Raw genomic sequence first — 17,193 nt, forward strand, 5'->3', positions numbered from 1 at the left:
ATTTTCAAAGTCAGTGATTAGCTTTAATCTCATACCTACCAATTTTTCTGAGCAGCTATTTATGAAACATTAGGAAACAGCTGCCATATGTCAGACTACAATCTATATCCTTTTCAAAGGGGTTGTAAAAGCCTTCATTTGGCACTTATCAGAGCTCCATGCCTTCGGCTCCCTGTCAGAAGGAAACTGACATGACGCATGCAAAACCTTGTAGCACAGGCTGCAGGTGATAACTTTAGAACTAGCACAACTTTTATACCACTTTTAGCTTATTCTATGTTTTTTAAGAATCAAAATGTCAACAGAGTATCTGTATACCTTAATACCTGGGAATAATTTTAAAACAAACATTTTTATAACTGATTTGCTCTAGGAAAAGCTTTTTGCAACTGTAACCATAGAGTCAAACAGTTTAACTAATTTGATAAAACTGACCTCATTAATCATGTGCAAGAAAAGATATGCTGGCTAACGGAGAACAGCACTCCTATAAGCTCTCACATTATTTTCAAATGCCAGGTATACAAAAAGTTATTTGAGATACAAGTTTGGAGTAAGGTTATGTCTTAGACAAAAACAAACAAAAAAGACCCTTCGCCCCTCAAAAAAGCCAGGTGCCCAGGCTGTTCTGTACATCATTTTGCAGGGCTTACACACTAGAAGAGTTTACTCTACAGCTTGATGCTCTCTGTTGCACATCCATTTCCACAGCAACAAAAAGCAATATGAGTGTATCCTTGCATGTAACAGAAGTCACACATCCAACATTTAATCTATCTTTACTCATGGATATGTGTTAACTACTAGAAGTTATGAGTGACTATTCCTACAATCTAGTCGATGCAATTGCTGAAGCCTTTCAGATTTCAGTACAGCTTACCGATTCTGCTTCTCAACTAGCAAGTTCGCTATATTTTTAATTGAGAAAACTGAAAATGAAAAAAATGCTGCAAGACTGATTTCCTTCTTAAACACAGTATTATCTTCAATCACAGTATTAAATCACAGCAAGCTGAGCTCTCCTCTTGTTTCAAAGACACCTAGATAGACCATTGCTTCCTTTATCATATGCCAACCAAAATATATATTTTTTTTTTAGAGCATCAGTTTCAATCACGAGAAGTATAAAAATATCTATATGCATACATATACATATATATTTAGGAAAGGTATTTCATGCAAATATGTTTAAGCATAGACCTTGCCAAGAGGTTCATAAATAAAACACTGCTGTACAGCTAGAAGTTGTCAGAGGTGCAATAACTTGAGAAGGTTAATGTTTCTATGTAGAAAACAGAAAGCTACGCCATTTTCTCACAAGCGAAAGCCAACTTTTGAGCAACAAATTCATCCTGAAGATGAATACTTTGTTGATAAATGCACACACATACAACTCCACCCAATATAGGAAATACTGGGAGTTAGACCACTTTTTCTTAAGACAAAGTGATGCAGTGATCTTGAGCAGAAGACCACTGTTCATCAAGAAATGATCCACATAACCGTTGACCTGAGTAGGTCTGGGCTCGTGCTGTGCTGCACAAATTCCTGGGGCGCAGGGTAAACCTAGCCAGCTGACTGTAACAGAGGAGCCTGCAAGCAGCTCCCCATGTGGTACCAGTGACTGAGCCACCTGTGTGTCCTCACCTTCACGGAACGGTGCAGCATCAAGTTCTTGTGCAAACTTATTTCTGTTTGGCAGTTGAAATGAATAAGAAAAATACAACAATAGCTCAAATGACCAAAAGGGGGGAACCTCTTCTATGGACAGGGAGCGCACAGCATGCTGCACATGGATCAGAAGCCTGTTTGATGCCACACCAAGTCAGGGTTCCCAACATCCGTGCGATGTAAGATTATTCATACTATTCTCTCTTTTCAGTGTCAGCTCTAATAAATAGCATTTTAAATCATACTTTACAGAGTCTGAGTGCCTTTCTTACTGGGATCATAACAGACCAGCACCTCCTGATGAAAAACACTTAAAACCGTGACAGAGATAACAAAATAACAGCGCTAACAAAGATAGCAACAGGAGAAGCAGAATCTGACTGTATCCCTTTCAGCCTATGAGAATAATGAACTGGCATTTGGGTAGGAGAGAAGCATTCACCAACATGCTACATCTGTGATGCTTATCTGAGTTCTTATTTGCAGGGTTGGAAACTAAATAATTTTCATAGATGAGTGTGAGGTGGAGGAAGTGGGAAGATGGATGAAAATTATCTTTTTAGAAAGTTTAAATTTTATTTTTTTCTTAATTATACTCTGAAAAAAAATACGGATTTATTGATTTAATAACGTGGGAAGAAGTCCAATGTCTGTCTTTGGAAACCCAAAAAGTCCTTTCCTCCCATACGAACAAACAAAAAACCCCTGGTGTTTTGAATATTATAGGTTCCTCTCATTAATAGGAGATTTCCACCCCCTCCAATCCTCTCCATACCTTCCTCCTCAAAAAAAAAACCAACAAAAAAAAAGCCTACCTCAAGTTCTGACACTTTCATTACAGGGAGGAGCTGGAATCAGGAACTTAGTACTTCATCACTTATACTGAGACGCTGGGAAAGATGCTTTACATTTGCTTATTGTCACTTGCAAAGTGCAAATACGTTTGTCCATGCATTTCAAAAGCAGAAATACTTATTGAGACTTGAAGAAAGGGGGTAATTTTATATTAAAGTACTATACAACTTTTTCAAGTTATAGTTATTTCCCTCTATTTTCCAGTTTTTGGCAGATGGTTAAGTGTTTTCAATCCTTTATTTACACAATCTTAGCATGTGAATAATAAAAAAAATTTGAATATAAACTAATTCAGAAAATTTCAACAAAAAAAAATGCAATTAACTTTAAAACACTGTTTTATCTGCTTCAACACTGAGGTCACCTTGACATAACTATTTCCTCCAGTTTCCCAAATACCTACTTACCAGGAAAACCTTCAAAAGTGATTCTGTCCCCAGGTACTGCCCCAGGTGGGGGAGCCAGAATTTCCACTTTTTCTGGGGAGCTGGCACACATCACCATTGCTTGAGATACTACTCCTCTCATCTTTGCAGGCTTCAAGTTACAGAGTAGTATTGCCATCCGATGCTGCATCTTGGGGGAGGAAAACAGAAGGATGTGAGTACATAAATGCCACATGCTTTTAGGGACCCTAATTACTTCATGATAACAGAAGAATTACAATGAAGAGACCTTAACATGGACGAGAGAAGCATACAGCAACAGATGCACAATTTTAATGCCTGCACACCAGTAACAAATAACATTTAAACTACTTAAGAGCTGGCCAGTGAATAATGGAGTAAACGCTGAATTGTGACACACTTATCATGGAAATATAAAATGCACAATTCAGAAAGCCAAAAACCAGGCAATGATTTCACCCGCATTCCATCTTTACTCATTCTAGATCACCACTGCATTCCACTTTCAATATAGCACTATTAACCAAACAATTTCCATTTAATGATAATAATAACAAAAACAACAAAAAACCCTCCCACTCCATAAATTAGGCTAGCTCATAGGTAAAAATTTCTAACTGTGTACTGGAAGTGTACAGGTGTTTTACATAATTAGCTCACTTGAATCTTAAATTTTATCTTATTTAACCCAAATGCTTTGAATTTTTTTCACCATTGAAAATGGCTGTATATACCGTGCACTGCAATTTATTAGAGCAAAACTGTAAAACTAGGTCTTTTCCTTTGTTCTTTTATTTTAATACAAATTATAATAGTAAACCAGAGAAAACATACTTTGTTAGGGGAAACTGCCATGCTTTAGCCTAGAAAACAAACCACGCTTTCAAACTGAATAAAAATTAAACCCAAAACATTCTTAAGAGACAGACAGAAAGTAAGGAAGCCTTAATTCCCATACTCCTAGTGCACATATGTATATATCCATATTTCTAGATTTCAGTCTTTTTACATTGCAATATAGAATTTAAACAAAACTGCAGGATTAATACTTAATAAAACTCATATGATAAAGTATTCTGAATACTGCATATTTTCAAGTAGAATCTCTTAAAAAGAAAAAAAAAAAATCTCCAAAATGAAGCAGTTATAATGAAAAGCTGATCTTGCATAAGTTTCAAGGAGCCCATTGACTGAACGTTTCTTGCTAGTGCTATGGATATAAATCACCCAAAACACGAGGAATGGCTGTAAGATGTCAGTGACTTTACAATGCAAGTTGTAGACATTATCTAGCACTGAATAACAATTAGCAAATGGATATATAGAATAAAAGAAACAAGATTTCTGCATTTGGTACTCAACTTTAGTTTTGACTAACTGGAAAAAAACCTAGACTTCAGAGTATTGCTTTCTTATTACAGATTACACAGTTCACAAAACCAGACTGCATTAATACAGAAATGGTGATCATCACCTTCATCAAACTAACAGGAAAGAAAACTAAACGAGCATCACATCATTCCTTTCTCTCCAATCACAGTGGCCCAAATATTTATATATATTGCATGAAATTTCTGTATGAGAAGGTGACTACTATTACAAAATTAAGTATTTATCAACATTTCAAACACACACATTATCCCATCACTTTTACTAGGAAGTATCTTCAAATGCTTTTGAAAAACTGTTCTAATACTAAGATCTGTGCATTGATTTCACAAATAAGTGGTAAGAAAACCCACAAGGTTAAATAAGTATTTTTATAAAACAAAAAGAAAAACCCACCCCAAGATGGTCAGCCAAAACCAGAACATTGCTATTTCAAGGGCTTTCCCCCCCCCCCTTTTATTAAGTGGCTCAATTTTTAAACTGTCTTCAGATAAATGACAATTCCCTAAGTATAGAGAAAAAAAGAAACCAGACCTAAATAAATGCTTCCTAACAATGCAAGTTTTTAGTTTTTTGTTGTGTGGGTTTTGTTTGGGTTTTTTTGTTGTGGTTTTTTTGTTGTTGTTGGGTTGGTTTTTGTTTGTTTGGTTGGTTGGTTTTTTTGTAACTGGTTGTGCTGATTTTTACAGAAGAGACTTAACTATAATGTTTCCAGAAAACAGGGCTTCAATTACAATAGTAAAGCCCTCTGTATTCATGCATAATATGCACAAAAAAATTGTTTATGAACCATCAAGGAATCTGATGTTCAGGTATCATTCTACCTGCATTGCCCTTATGACATCTTTTTACAGTAAAGGATAAATAAATCCCTAAACTATGTCAGCTACAAAGAGTCAGATCCAGTAATTCTACTGATGGCCACTCTCTGTAACCCCATAAATTAGATGAACAGAAGAAACAATCTAGTTTTTCAAAAGTAACTGTAAAAATAAATTTCCTGACAGATAAATAAGATTGGGCAGAAATAAGAACAAAAAAAAAAAAAAAAAAAAAAAAAAGGGGTGGGGGGTGTGCAGAAAGAAACCCGATTCCCTTTCCCAGCACGTAAAAAGTTCTATCAGAAATACAGAGTGTTACTGAAGAGCAGCTGAAGGTGACACAGATAGACAGTAAGCGTATGTTTCCTTCTGCATGTGTGTTATTACCCAGTAAAGCAAATTCTGGTTAAGAATCTGTACACTTAAAAGGACACAAACAGAAGCAAGTCTATGTCTACAGGGAACTGATACTGCTTTGGCATGTCAGGAGGTGTTTGATACATAAATGAGCTGAGAATAAGCAAAGGAAATTCAAATGTTATCTCCTCGAAAAAGTAACAACCTCCACTGCCCTTCCAAAAGGCCAGTCATTTTGTTTCAGAAATCCAGGAACTTCAAAACTGACAACTCAACTAGTGAGAAACTGATTTAGTTTAGTGATTAGTGGGCATGCAAGAAGTTTTCATACCCATAAATAACTTACACTGCATACTGAAATGTTAATGAAGATACACATTGTGCTTCCTAACCAAAAGTAAAATCAGATGATACAAATACTACAGCCTCAAACACTGCTAAATTACCACATCAAACACTGCAATCATAAATAGCTAAATTTTTGGTGAATTATGTCTATAGTACTTGATACGATGTATAAATTTTTATTTAAATATATGGCAGTATTCACATGCCAGGCCTTCACATTTTTGAACACTTCAAAAAGCACAAAAAGATGGAAGCTTGCCCCTAAGAATTTACTGCCTAATAGACACTTGCCAAAACCAAAACCAGACACACAAATGAACTGTTCCCAAAGAATGTGCAAGAATGATACCTAATTCTCTGTTAATTAGTACTTCGGATTATTTTTTCCAGACAGAAAGCAGGTTAAAGAGAAAAGACAGTTACTGCCTCTGCATTCTGTACACTTTATGTTTGTAAGTTTATTTAGAAAGGCTTTTAAGATGTTTTTTCTACACATTTCCTTGAGAGCCGCCTGCTAAAAATGAGCATTTTTTAATTTTTGCCCACTGCAAATGCAGTAACTGGACACTTATCAGGTGATCAGTGCAGAACAGTTATTGTATTCAGTCATTTTTTTCAGTTCAATAACTTTCTGTATCATAAAAACAACGACCACAATTTTAATTGCCTCCTACATTTGCAGTCTTACCATGGGGACAGGGCACGAATAGGTATTGAAAAGGTATTTGAGAAAATGTAGCTTTTCCACACTAAGATCAATTCCTTCGTGACCAGTCTTGCAGTTGGTCTATACAACATTGCTTTAATTGCCAAGCTTGCGTTTGAATTCAGAAGCAGCCTTCAGTCAATTCCTCCCTTCCACTAACCATCTAGAAGAGGTGTGAAAGGAAAGCGTAATCTTGAAGTCTCAGCTTGTTCCCAAGACATACACTTCTGTGTTTGACATGCATGGTTTATTTGTCAACTAAAAAAAGTGTAGACACAGGCTCTATTCTGGACAAGGAAGTATAAATATGCGTTTTGTATCCCACTGTTGTTCAAGCCACTCACTGCCACCTAAGTTAAATTTGCATGGTCTTTGCTTTACTCCATGCTGAACACTTCAATGAGCTATAAAGAGAGTTGGAAGGCAAAGGTTTCAAACATTTGGATGATAGCAAAAAAGTTATTATGGATTCTCTACTACATTCTAGGAAACCTAAAGGCAGAGTCACATCTGTGTGGTTTAGGAGTCCACTGTGTACCAATGGCATCACAGAGGAGTCAGAATAAGATCCGAGGATAGAAGCACTGCAAGCAGAAAGGAACTGATTTCAGGTAAAGGTACTTCTCCATTTTCTGGCAAACGTTGTTAAACATTACTTCCATTTGCATTTTATTTTTGTTTTCATGACTGTAAAAATCTTTTAGCAGAGTGAAAACATGTCCTATAAACAGATGAAGGTCTTAAGATACCTTAGGAAAGGAAAAGCTATCAGTAAATAATTTTGTCAGTACCTGATCCAGAGGAACATGTTTCACTAAACCGCTGACCACAGTCCTTGGGCTTGCTTCACCAACGTCCACTTCTTCAACATACAGAGTGTCTGCATCTGGATGCTTTTCGGCAGTAATAATGCAGCCAACACGAAGATCCAGACAAGAAACATCTACAGGTTTTGCATCACTACTTCCAGCAGCTGGCTGCTGTTTCTTCTCCTTCTTCTCACCTATTAAAAAAAGTTTAGTTAATGAAATAAACATTAAAAATAAGCATAAATAATGTATATGACTATTGCAAAGGAAAAGTGAGCTACAATCTCAGAAATAAGTGTAAATCCAGTGTAAAAAACAAATGAAGAGTAAAGAGTTAGCACCTCTATTACTAGTTTCTAGTGAAGAATCATCATACACACTCCAATTCAGATTGTTACTATAAGTAATTACCACCTCAGGACAGAGGTGTTTTCTTGTTTGTAAAGTGAAGTCATCCTGAACTTTAAGTGTAGCTAACATGTATGTGACATATACACTCTGCCAAAGGCCACATCAATAAGCCTGATAGTACTGTTTTAATAATTAGCAATTACCAGTAAGTCTTGCCATGGTGTTTCACCAGCAAAGGGAAACTAGACAATCACAAGGCATCAGGTTACTAGTGCTTAACAGCTCCTGACTGTGGACAATGCTAACTAAGTCACTGCAACTGCACTGTTACAGTTGCAAAGCAACCTTCAAGATGACCTTAGCTAACATTCTTCACTTCCCAAATATACTAGTGTGTGAAAACGCTCATGGCTTATGGAGTTCCACTGATGCAGAGTCTTTATCCCATGGCAACACAAGGGTTTATCACCACCCATACATACTAGACAGTATAAAACAGCTGTGAAGCAACACTCCCCATATGCAGCTGCTTATTTAGATATTCCTTTTGAGATGAGCAAGTTACATCCAGTATATAAGACTGTCCTGTTTAAAAGACATTCAAGATTTGTTTAACCACTACAATCTCTGGTGGATTAAGAAATGTCTAGGAAGTGCTTACTCAAAATAAGCATATTCTGTTATTCTTTCATCCAAGATAGCTTACATATTAATGTAAACTAAACTCCCTTCTTTAGGGAGCAAAAAAGGAAAAGTGGACACGGCACGCAATTTGATTCATTTATCATTGTTCCAGTACAGGGTTGAAATTAAATAATACATTCAATAATAAAAAAGCAGTATGTTTTTAACATAAGCAATAGCTCTTCAAAAATATTTCAGTTCATACATGATGAATTAAAAAGCTCTAGTGTTTATGACTGGGTTTGATTAATCTAATTAGATTAATAAAACCAGTCATATATACAATAATTGAAGAGAAACTGAAAAAACACCATCAAAATAGTTAATATTTAATACTGAAGATCATTTCAAAGACCTGCCATCTTTATCCTTGGTATCATTCCTCACTGTTCTCTACTTCATGACATTTCTCTACAATAGCCTGGAGCCAAAATATCAGCTTCTAGTACCATATTTATTTCACTTTACAGAAATGAAGTCTGTCACCAAATAAGGAAGAGAGAACACAGCAAAGCATGTCTGTACCCAGCATATATACAGATGCACAGAAAACATCCATTTCGATGCCACAGGCTAAGGAGAGAACTGCACGCCTCTGGTCAGAGTTGGAGTCAGCCTAGAGTCAATATCCAGAGAAGCCTCACAGATAAAGATTGCAAGAAGTGGAACAAAGAACATCAGAATAATCAGAGAGGAAACAGATGAGATAAGTGACAGAAAGCAGATTTGAGATATTCCATAATTCGCCAATTTCAAGACTAAAAACCAAAATTTTACATATTGGTTACTTTGATCGTTAAATACTATACCTACAATACATGTTGAACTCCACAGAAATAGCCTGTTCAGGGCTTCTATTTAATGTTCATGCTGTATTTCACCTTTTTCCAAATACAGTCGCTGGAAGGAAAAAGTCAAGTAGATTGCTTTCTAAATTTAAGCTACTTCTACAAGATGAGGGGAAATACAATACAAGAAAGTTATTTTTTCCTTACCAACCGAATACTTGCTTTGTAGCTACTGAATACGTGAAGAAAGCAGTTAATTGCCTGATATGACATGTGGCCTCTGCTTTTGTCTTTACAGCTCTGTGGAATATTGATGTGTCAAAGGCTGCCGTACATCAAAAAATATGAAGTAGGTTATAAGCCTGCATACAGCTCACCAGAAAAATCAAAGAGATACAGTGCCCTATCAGCATAATATCCAAACTATGAAAAGCTGTACAAATCAATTCACAGCAAATTAATAATAATTTGCATAAGAGAATGATTGTAAAACATGAGCTTAAGTTACAAGATAGACAGCCATACTTTTGTACAAGTGTAACAGACATGTCTTTTCTTCTAGTAAGAGAGTTTTGTTAAACAGAAGTCAATACAGACAGCTAAAAAAGAAAAAACAGGAGGAAAGGTGTTAGGAAACCTACATACCCTTCTACTATATTTCCGCCCTGATGCCAAAACCAGATTATGCTATGTCCTTTAGCCAGTACTTCCTCTTAGCCACACAATTTCACCAGTGTTGACATGGATGTATCTGATCAACAATAATGGAACTTCACTGCCTGCAAGAATTTTCCGGGGGGGGGGGGGGGGGGCGGAGGAAAGCAGCAGCATACTTAGAGGAAGCAGAAAACTGCAATTTAGCACTCTTCCTTTAGTATTATGTTATGCTACTATTGCTTGCGAGGTATTTTGCTGAGCTGGTCTTTGCCTTTTGCTTGCACTGTTTCCATGGCAGGAGAAGGAAAAAAAAAAAAAAAAAAAAATCTAACAGCCTCAGAACAGAAAGCACTCCAGGCTGCCAAAGCCTTCTCCAAACTTTGTGTCCTCCTCTTCCTCCTCCCCCCTCGCCCCCTCGCTTTCTTTTTTTCTCCTTTGTGTGTATGTATTTTGGTTTTGCTTATTTCTGTTGTGGGGTTTTGGGGGGCTTGAGGGCAGGGTTTGTTTTTTTTGTTTTGTTTTTGTTTTTCTTAATAAGCAAGTTCAGTCACATGAAAAGAAATTTGGCATGTATCCCATTTAAGTAAGAATCTGTACCTTACTTGATGGCCTTCATTAGCTTTGAGTATTTCCAGGATTTTAAGAGCTAGCATGTGACTCTTCCTACTAAGGCTGTATGAACTGTTTTTCTCTGTGCCCGAAATGATGTAAAAGCACTTCCAAAAATTAAATGCCTTAACTGTCTATCAGAGCTAAGAAAACTTAAGTACCTTTTTTTTCTACTTTTTCCTTCTTTTTCTTTTCTTCATCTTCACCTTTAGTTTGATCTTTGGAGTCAGGAGATGATGTGACTGCTGTAGGCTGTGGAACATCACCCGAAAATGAAGCTGTAGAAACGGTTGTACCAGGAGGAATTGCGATCTGTTTTACTAAAATCAAAACCACAAAAGTTAGAAGGGGTACCAGAACTTTGAACACTATGACATTTTAAGCTTCCAACATAAAATGAAAAAGTAGAGAACTGAAACATACACTAATTTATTTCAAAAGAAAAGATCTGAATTGAAAAGATCTGAATTTAGTCCTACTACCTTTTAGATAAACTAGCTAAATAAAGGAAGATGCATGCATGTCAAGCCAAATATTAAGCCTAGTCATTTCCCATCTTGGAAAAAATCATATACCTCGAGACTTCTCTCTCAAGCATAACAGAGATTCTGTGAAATATCCTATACGTGTCAAGAATTGCTGCACACTAACAGACAATGGAGAAATATAACCTAGTGGTTTGGTTTAGTACATGAAAGGGCTTTATTCAGGCACAAAGGAGAAAAAGAATTCTCTGCATTTATAAAATGCTAGTCTTCCGAAGACTGAATGTGTTGTTTTACCAGTAAAACATTCAGTACGGTTGAATGTTAGCGTCCAGCTACACTGGATACTATCTCATCCAATTTACAATACTGAAAGCATGGGTAAAAATAGTAATAGCTGTTGAGGGCAGAAGAGGCTTTTTGGAAATAATTTTAAAGATGACACGCTGGATCTGAAACACTTCACTTTTGTTTTTTCTTCTTTCTTTTTTAATATGAATTATATAATGATGGTGCGAGCTGAACAGCTACACAGAGGAGTACAAAGAAGGAAAAACAGTGCAGTGAAAGGCTGGTCTTACATGGAATCAAAAATTCACAACATCGCTTCCAATTCTACATTACCACAGATTTCCTAATAAGTCACTGCCCATCTGTACTTCGAACTATGGCTTGATTTTCCATAGGGATTTTTCAGTCATGCTAGATTAAACACTCAGAGTATCAAATGGTGTTAGACAATCAGCAATTTCTAAGGTATTATAAGGAGTCATTGTCATCAGTCAAATTTGGGCTTACTATGAAAGGTACTGTACAAAAACATACAAAGAACCAGTTCCATGTGTGATTAAGATTTGGCATATGTACCTGTTAGGCTTGCAGCTTACTAAAATGCTGCAATTAAGTCACTTGTCATAGGCATGGAACCCAGGAAAATCCAGAATTTCTAAGAAATGCCATAGAGTCACATACAGAAAGATAAAAATGAAGAAGAATTAAGATAGCACAAAATATGATCAAACCTAACTAGATCTATATTGTATGAGGATAGGATTTTTTTCTCTACCTCCATTTCGAATTTCTGCCTGAATCAGCTCCTGTTTCAGCCCTTCAATTTCTTTCTTCAGTTTAGCATTTTCCACACGGAGCTTCTTCTCTTCTCGGAGAGATGCCTGCAAGACTAGAGTTGACATTATATTAAAAATGACAGGTTTCAATAACTAGCATTCATCATTTGGCAAACAGGGGTTTTGTTTTTAGAGAAAAGTGAAACATTGTGAGCCGAACACCAAAAAAGCGGAAACTTTCAAAGAGTATATAATCAGAAATATTTTGGAATCCTTTTTCTGTTGAAATAGCCATTTTTTACAATATTTATGTACTCCAGTTGCCTTTCAATATACTAGCTTCTCAGTCCCCTAAATAAACTCACAAGAAAAAATTCCAAGAAACCTCTTAGAAAAAGCTTGAACATGTTTGTAATATGGAGCACCTTAATTCACCGATACCAATATATACAAAATATCAAAGTTGACGGTACGATACTCTTGAGAGAATCCCATAGTGGTAAAAAAGCAGTAACACATTCAGGCAAATGCATAGTCTCACATTCTTCCCGTCTCCCTTTCTCCCCCCAAATGGAATCGTGTCCTATCAAATTTCCATAACCTGTTTGTGTCATTGATCCTTCCTCATTCATGCCTTTTCTATTTCAGAATAAGCAGCTTCAAAAAAAACCCACAAACCACAAGACAGTGAAGTGGTGCTACTATTACAAGCTTTATCTTGGAGAACTTGAAACACACTTAAAAGGCTGACAGCACCAATGAAGTTGTCCATGTTCTTATTTTTTCCTATGAGCATTTTATGTTAACCAGCTGGTTGTTTATCATAAGATAGATAATTCCTTACTAGCTTTCTCCTTGAGCAGAGCAACTTGTTGCTTGAGGTATTCGATAACTTGATCAGCCTCTGCACCCTTCTGCTCCAGTCTGTTCAGCACTGCATTGTTGGCTGCCATCTTTACCAAGAAACGGCCTAAAAACCTAGACAAACAACAGACAGTCTAAAATTAATGACTTCTTAATGTAATAATGCTACGATCTCTTACTACATGAAGCAGTTCTAAACTCAGTTGCCGAATAAGACAATTTGCTAAGTGAACAAGCTGGGCTCCCACCTTCTAATGCAAAGCCCAAACAAAAAGCAACGTTAAACGGAATCTGATGTTTGACAGCTGCTTTCAAGTATTTTGGAAGAAAAGCTACTTTTTTTTCCCAGCTGCAGAAAACATGTTCTTCCTTCATGAAACAGAAAAAATTTCACCTTCTCAGAAAGAAAGATCTAAATAAATCAGAAAATAAAGGAACTAAAAGGGAAAAGGAACCTGGGTTTTAGCTGAAAAATTTATTAAGCATATGCAGAATTTTCTTGAGATTAAGAAAATAGAAACATCCTAAGAAAATTTCCAAACTTTAATAAATTTATCCAGAATATACTGAATACTTCATACATTGTGGTTGTGCATACATTAAGAATTTACTGTTATTTTACTTTTTAGCAGAATTCATCAGTATTTTTACTTATCTCTGATTAATACAACTTTTACTGCAGGCTTACACCTTCAGAGTTATTTTAGCACTGATTTTGATTGTCTTATTTTGTTTCCACTGAAATGGAAGGCCAGGCACCCCAGTAACAAATTAAAGAAGCAGGAAACACAAAAGACCAGTAAAGGCAAAAGCACAAATAAATGCTGTCTAACCTTCTTTTAGGATGTTCAACTCCTTTTACTGGTTTCTCTAATGTTCCAGAAACTAGCTATGCTTTGTGTACAGCCCTTATTTCTTGAAAGCTACCAAATTTGGCCTACTTCCTCCTCAGCGACATTTGTGTCTAACCATAAAAGCTCAAATAGTAGCAACAGAATCATGAAATACAGTCACAGTCACTTGTATCTGCAGCAGATAGTGCTTTTACCCTCCCACTCAGTAGCTAGATGAAGAAAGAATCTGTACTAACAGCTGCCTTATCTGTAGATCAAGAAATAAAACTGATTATAGGTGGGAAGTAAAGATGCCTTGCAGATCTTCACAAGCAACGGTGATGTAATTCCTGTGAATTTGCCCATCAACTGCAACAAAGGGAAGAATCGGTAAGAAAATGGCAATCCAGATGCATGCATTGGCTCCTCAACTTTATCAGAGCCCAAAAATGCCTCTTCTCGTATCAAATTGGCAGAAAACTTCCCATTTTATTGCAAGATTATTCTGTCACTATGACCTAAATCTGGTTTTAACGTACGAATATTCTCCATTGGGATTTGCAACAAAAGCCATGCTGAAGACAAAACAAGTTTAGAAAGAACTGAAAGGTGAAGAGATACAATCACGCTCATGCCAGTGTCAACATATCACCGTTGCTACACTCTCAGCATCAACTTACATTTGATGTCCTATTACAAAGAACTCAATTCTCCACAGTTATATATCTTAAAAAAAAAAAAAGAAAAAAGAAAAAAAAGGCAAAATAAAAGGCAAAAGACAGTGAGTCAGGAATAGCGTAACTAAAAGTTCTCCAAGTAAAATTCACAAAGCCAGAGAGATACAGTAGTCAGGTGACGCATGGGGTATATTACTCCTGCAAAAGTGATGAATGAACAAACACCTTTCCTTCTTTGCAATCTAATGCAATCGAAGCCTGTTTTACACACACTACTTTGCTTAAAGATGCAAGAGTATTATTGCCATCACACCTTCCACTCATCCAGAACAGATTTTTCTTTTAAAAGAAAGAAACTCTCATGGAGAGAATAGCAGTAAAATCATCTCTCCAGGACAACTAAAGTAATTTCAATATTAAAATTAATCTCTGCTAATAAGAAAATAATTTTGTTTTCATGTGCAGTCTGAAAACAGGGGGTTTTAAAAAGGAAAACAGTGATTCCAATAAGCTACTAATTTAGATGTCAAATGGAAATAGACATAAAACTATTACGGCACAACACAGCATAATACAAAACCTGGGGTATTACTGTCTGCATACCAGTAAGATTTCTTGCTAGCTACATATTCTCTCAGAGGAACACAATACTAACAGTGGAAACTTTGCCAACGACAACAGAAATGCTACTAAAACTTCAAAGTGAATAGAATTGGTACACTTTATAGGTTTTAGCCAAGTTGGCTAATGAACTGAAGATCTGGAAATGAAGTCACATGATTACAACGGGTAGACATTTTCCCACTTGTCAAATAAATTTCTGTAAACCTAGTATTATAACAATAACACAAAGGAATAGGTATTTCCGATGCTAATATAAAGGGCCAACAGGCTGAAATGAACTGCTGCACAGGCACAGGAACCCATACACCAGAGTGATAAAACTTTATCTAAAAAAGAGCACAAAAAGTTAAGATCCACCCTTTATTATAAAACACAAAACTCATTAAAAACATTGCAACAATCAAAGGTTACAGCCAATGATTTTCTGGAATTTTTTTTAACCTTCCTCCTATTTCCTTTGCCCTATTACCCTGACACCCTCCCACTCCACACAAAAAACCAAACCTCAACCAACCAACTCCTATTGGTGATACACAAACTAAAAATAGGAAAGAAAACCAGGAATAATATAGCTTAAAAAATAGAATCATATCTTATTACAGATACAGTCTGACCTGTTTTGCGGAAAATGTTCCACAGGCCAACTGAAAGTAAAGCCACTTCATACAATTGTGCCTAATGAGCTGCTTTCCCTTCAAACAAAAAATAGTTCTGCAAAACAAGTAAGGAGTAGCTATATTCGGACCTTCTGAAAGGGTAACCTCCTGAAGTTACCTGGTTGCTCAGCTAAGGGAAACTCTTTAATCTCAGACCTCTGAGGACTAATTTGTTACCTGCAAGACATTCAGAACTGCTCCAAAACCCACTTGCTCCACTATAATGGAACTCAATCTTCAAATGGAAGACTCAAGTCCTGCAGTTATTCACGAAGTTACGCATCAACACATAAAAGTTGTTTAATTTCTCATCGTTCCACTTGCTGAATAAAAGAGTTGCCTATATTTTATTTTTTTTTTTTAGAAACAGAAAGCACTGCTTCCTGTGGTCTTCTAAATAGCTGCAGTACCCTCACAGGAGAAAACAGGCATTATGCTACTTTGTTTCTCAAGACAATGTAATGTGGAAGGGTGCCCAAAGTGGTAAACTCTCTATAATAAACCAAGACTTCTCATATAGTACAAATTGCCCCAAAATTTCAACATGTTTTACAAATACTGGTTTATCAACATTGGCCTAGACCTTAGAATATATCCAGATCAAAAAGTGAACACACCAAGAAGATGCTAAAAACATAAACCTTGTTGTAGCTTACTCTTCAATACTAACATTCTCTGTTTTTAAAAGCAAGAAAAAGCCAAAACCCTCACAAAATTAATGACAAGATTTGAAACTTAAACTCTAAAAATTGGTTTTGGAATCTATCCATAGTCCGAACACGGAATCAATTACTTTTCACTATTGGAAAAGCAATCATTTAACAAAAAAACCCCCAGAAATTGGAAGCCAACTGATTCCCAAAACCTAAAATAATTAGCTCTAAGCATTCCTTTTTCCAGCTGGAGGTTTAAAAAAGCTCAGTACTTCGAAGTTCTCAGCTTCTTCTTGTGATGCTTTGTTAAAGTCAACATGCAAAGTAAGATCACTAACTGTACAAGATCTAACCTGCAGGCTGCTTAGTAAGACTTACTGCCTACAGATCACCATGTTCTCCATGTATGCATCGAGTACATCTATGACAGTCATGCAGCTTTATTTCAGCATTTTCAATTCAGTAAAGTTTTATGCTGCTCCCTTAGGTGACAGGCATCTTATTTCTCGTTCTCATTCTTTCCCACGGGCCTTAACGCAACACAAACAAATGCCATGCGCATTTCAGCTGGTCACCCTGGGCATGCGTTGAGACAAAAAGTTGCCAAATTTTGTCTCAAATGATGTAAAACAGAACAAAATCACCACAACTGCCTGCTTCTCCTCTCTTCCTCTCCCACATATACACTAACTCCTCCACAATAAAAGGGTAAAGTTTCACAGCTCACCGCACCTAGGCAGCATTCTTCATTGCACAGCTGCTTTGCTCTGACCCATCATTGCTCTTCGGTTTGTGCTAGCTACAGAGGCATCAAGTATTTCTACAGCAAAGCCAATCCTACTGATCTTTAGCAAAGAGCAGATGGCAATCACAAGATGGCCC

The 17,193-nt window shown here is 36.4% G+C and overlaps 1 protein-coding gene across 4 annotated transcripts in view; it reads right to left on the reverse strand.

Annotated features, from left to right (window-relative positions):
* Nucleotides 1-17,193, reverse strand: part of AIMP1 (aminoacyl tRNA synthetase complex interacting multifunctional protein 1) — a 39,124-nt gene that overhangs the window by 6,117 nt on the left and 15,814 nt on the right. For 3 of the 4 annotated variants that reach the window (XM_082316352.1, XM_082316351.1, XM_082316354.1), the window contains exons 2-6: nucleotides 12,849-12,982; nucleotides 12,004-12,117; nucleotides 10,614-10,772; nucleotides 7,346-7,557; nucleotides 2,934-3,102 (exon numbers count right to left, since the gene is read on the reverse strand). In XM_082316352.1, coding sequence (XP_082172478.1) covers nucleotides 2,934-3,102; nucleotides 7,346-7,557; nucleotides 10,614-10,772; nucleotides 12,004-12,117; nucleotides 12,849-12,982 — 788 coding nt within the window. Of the gene's footprint in view, nucleotides 1-2,933; nucleotides 3,103-7,345; nucleotides 7,558-10,613; nucleotides 10,773-12,003; nucleotides 12,118-12,848; nucleotides 12,983-13,958; nucleotides 14,055-17,193 lie in introns of those variants that run through there. The other variant, XM_082316353.1, reaches the window with a different exon arrangement.

The sequence above is a fragment of the Platalea leucorodia genome (assembly GCF_965183815.1).
Source record: "Platalea leucorodia genome assembly, chromosome: 6".
NCBI lineage: Eukaryota > Metazoa > Chordata > Aves > Pelecaniformes > Threskiornithidae > Platalea > Platalea leucorodia.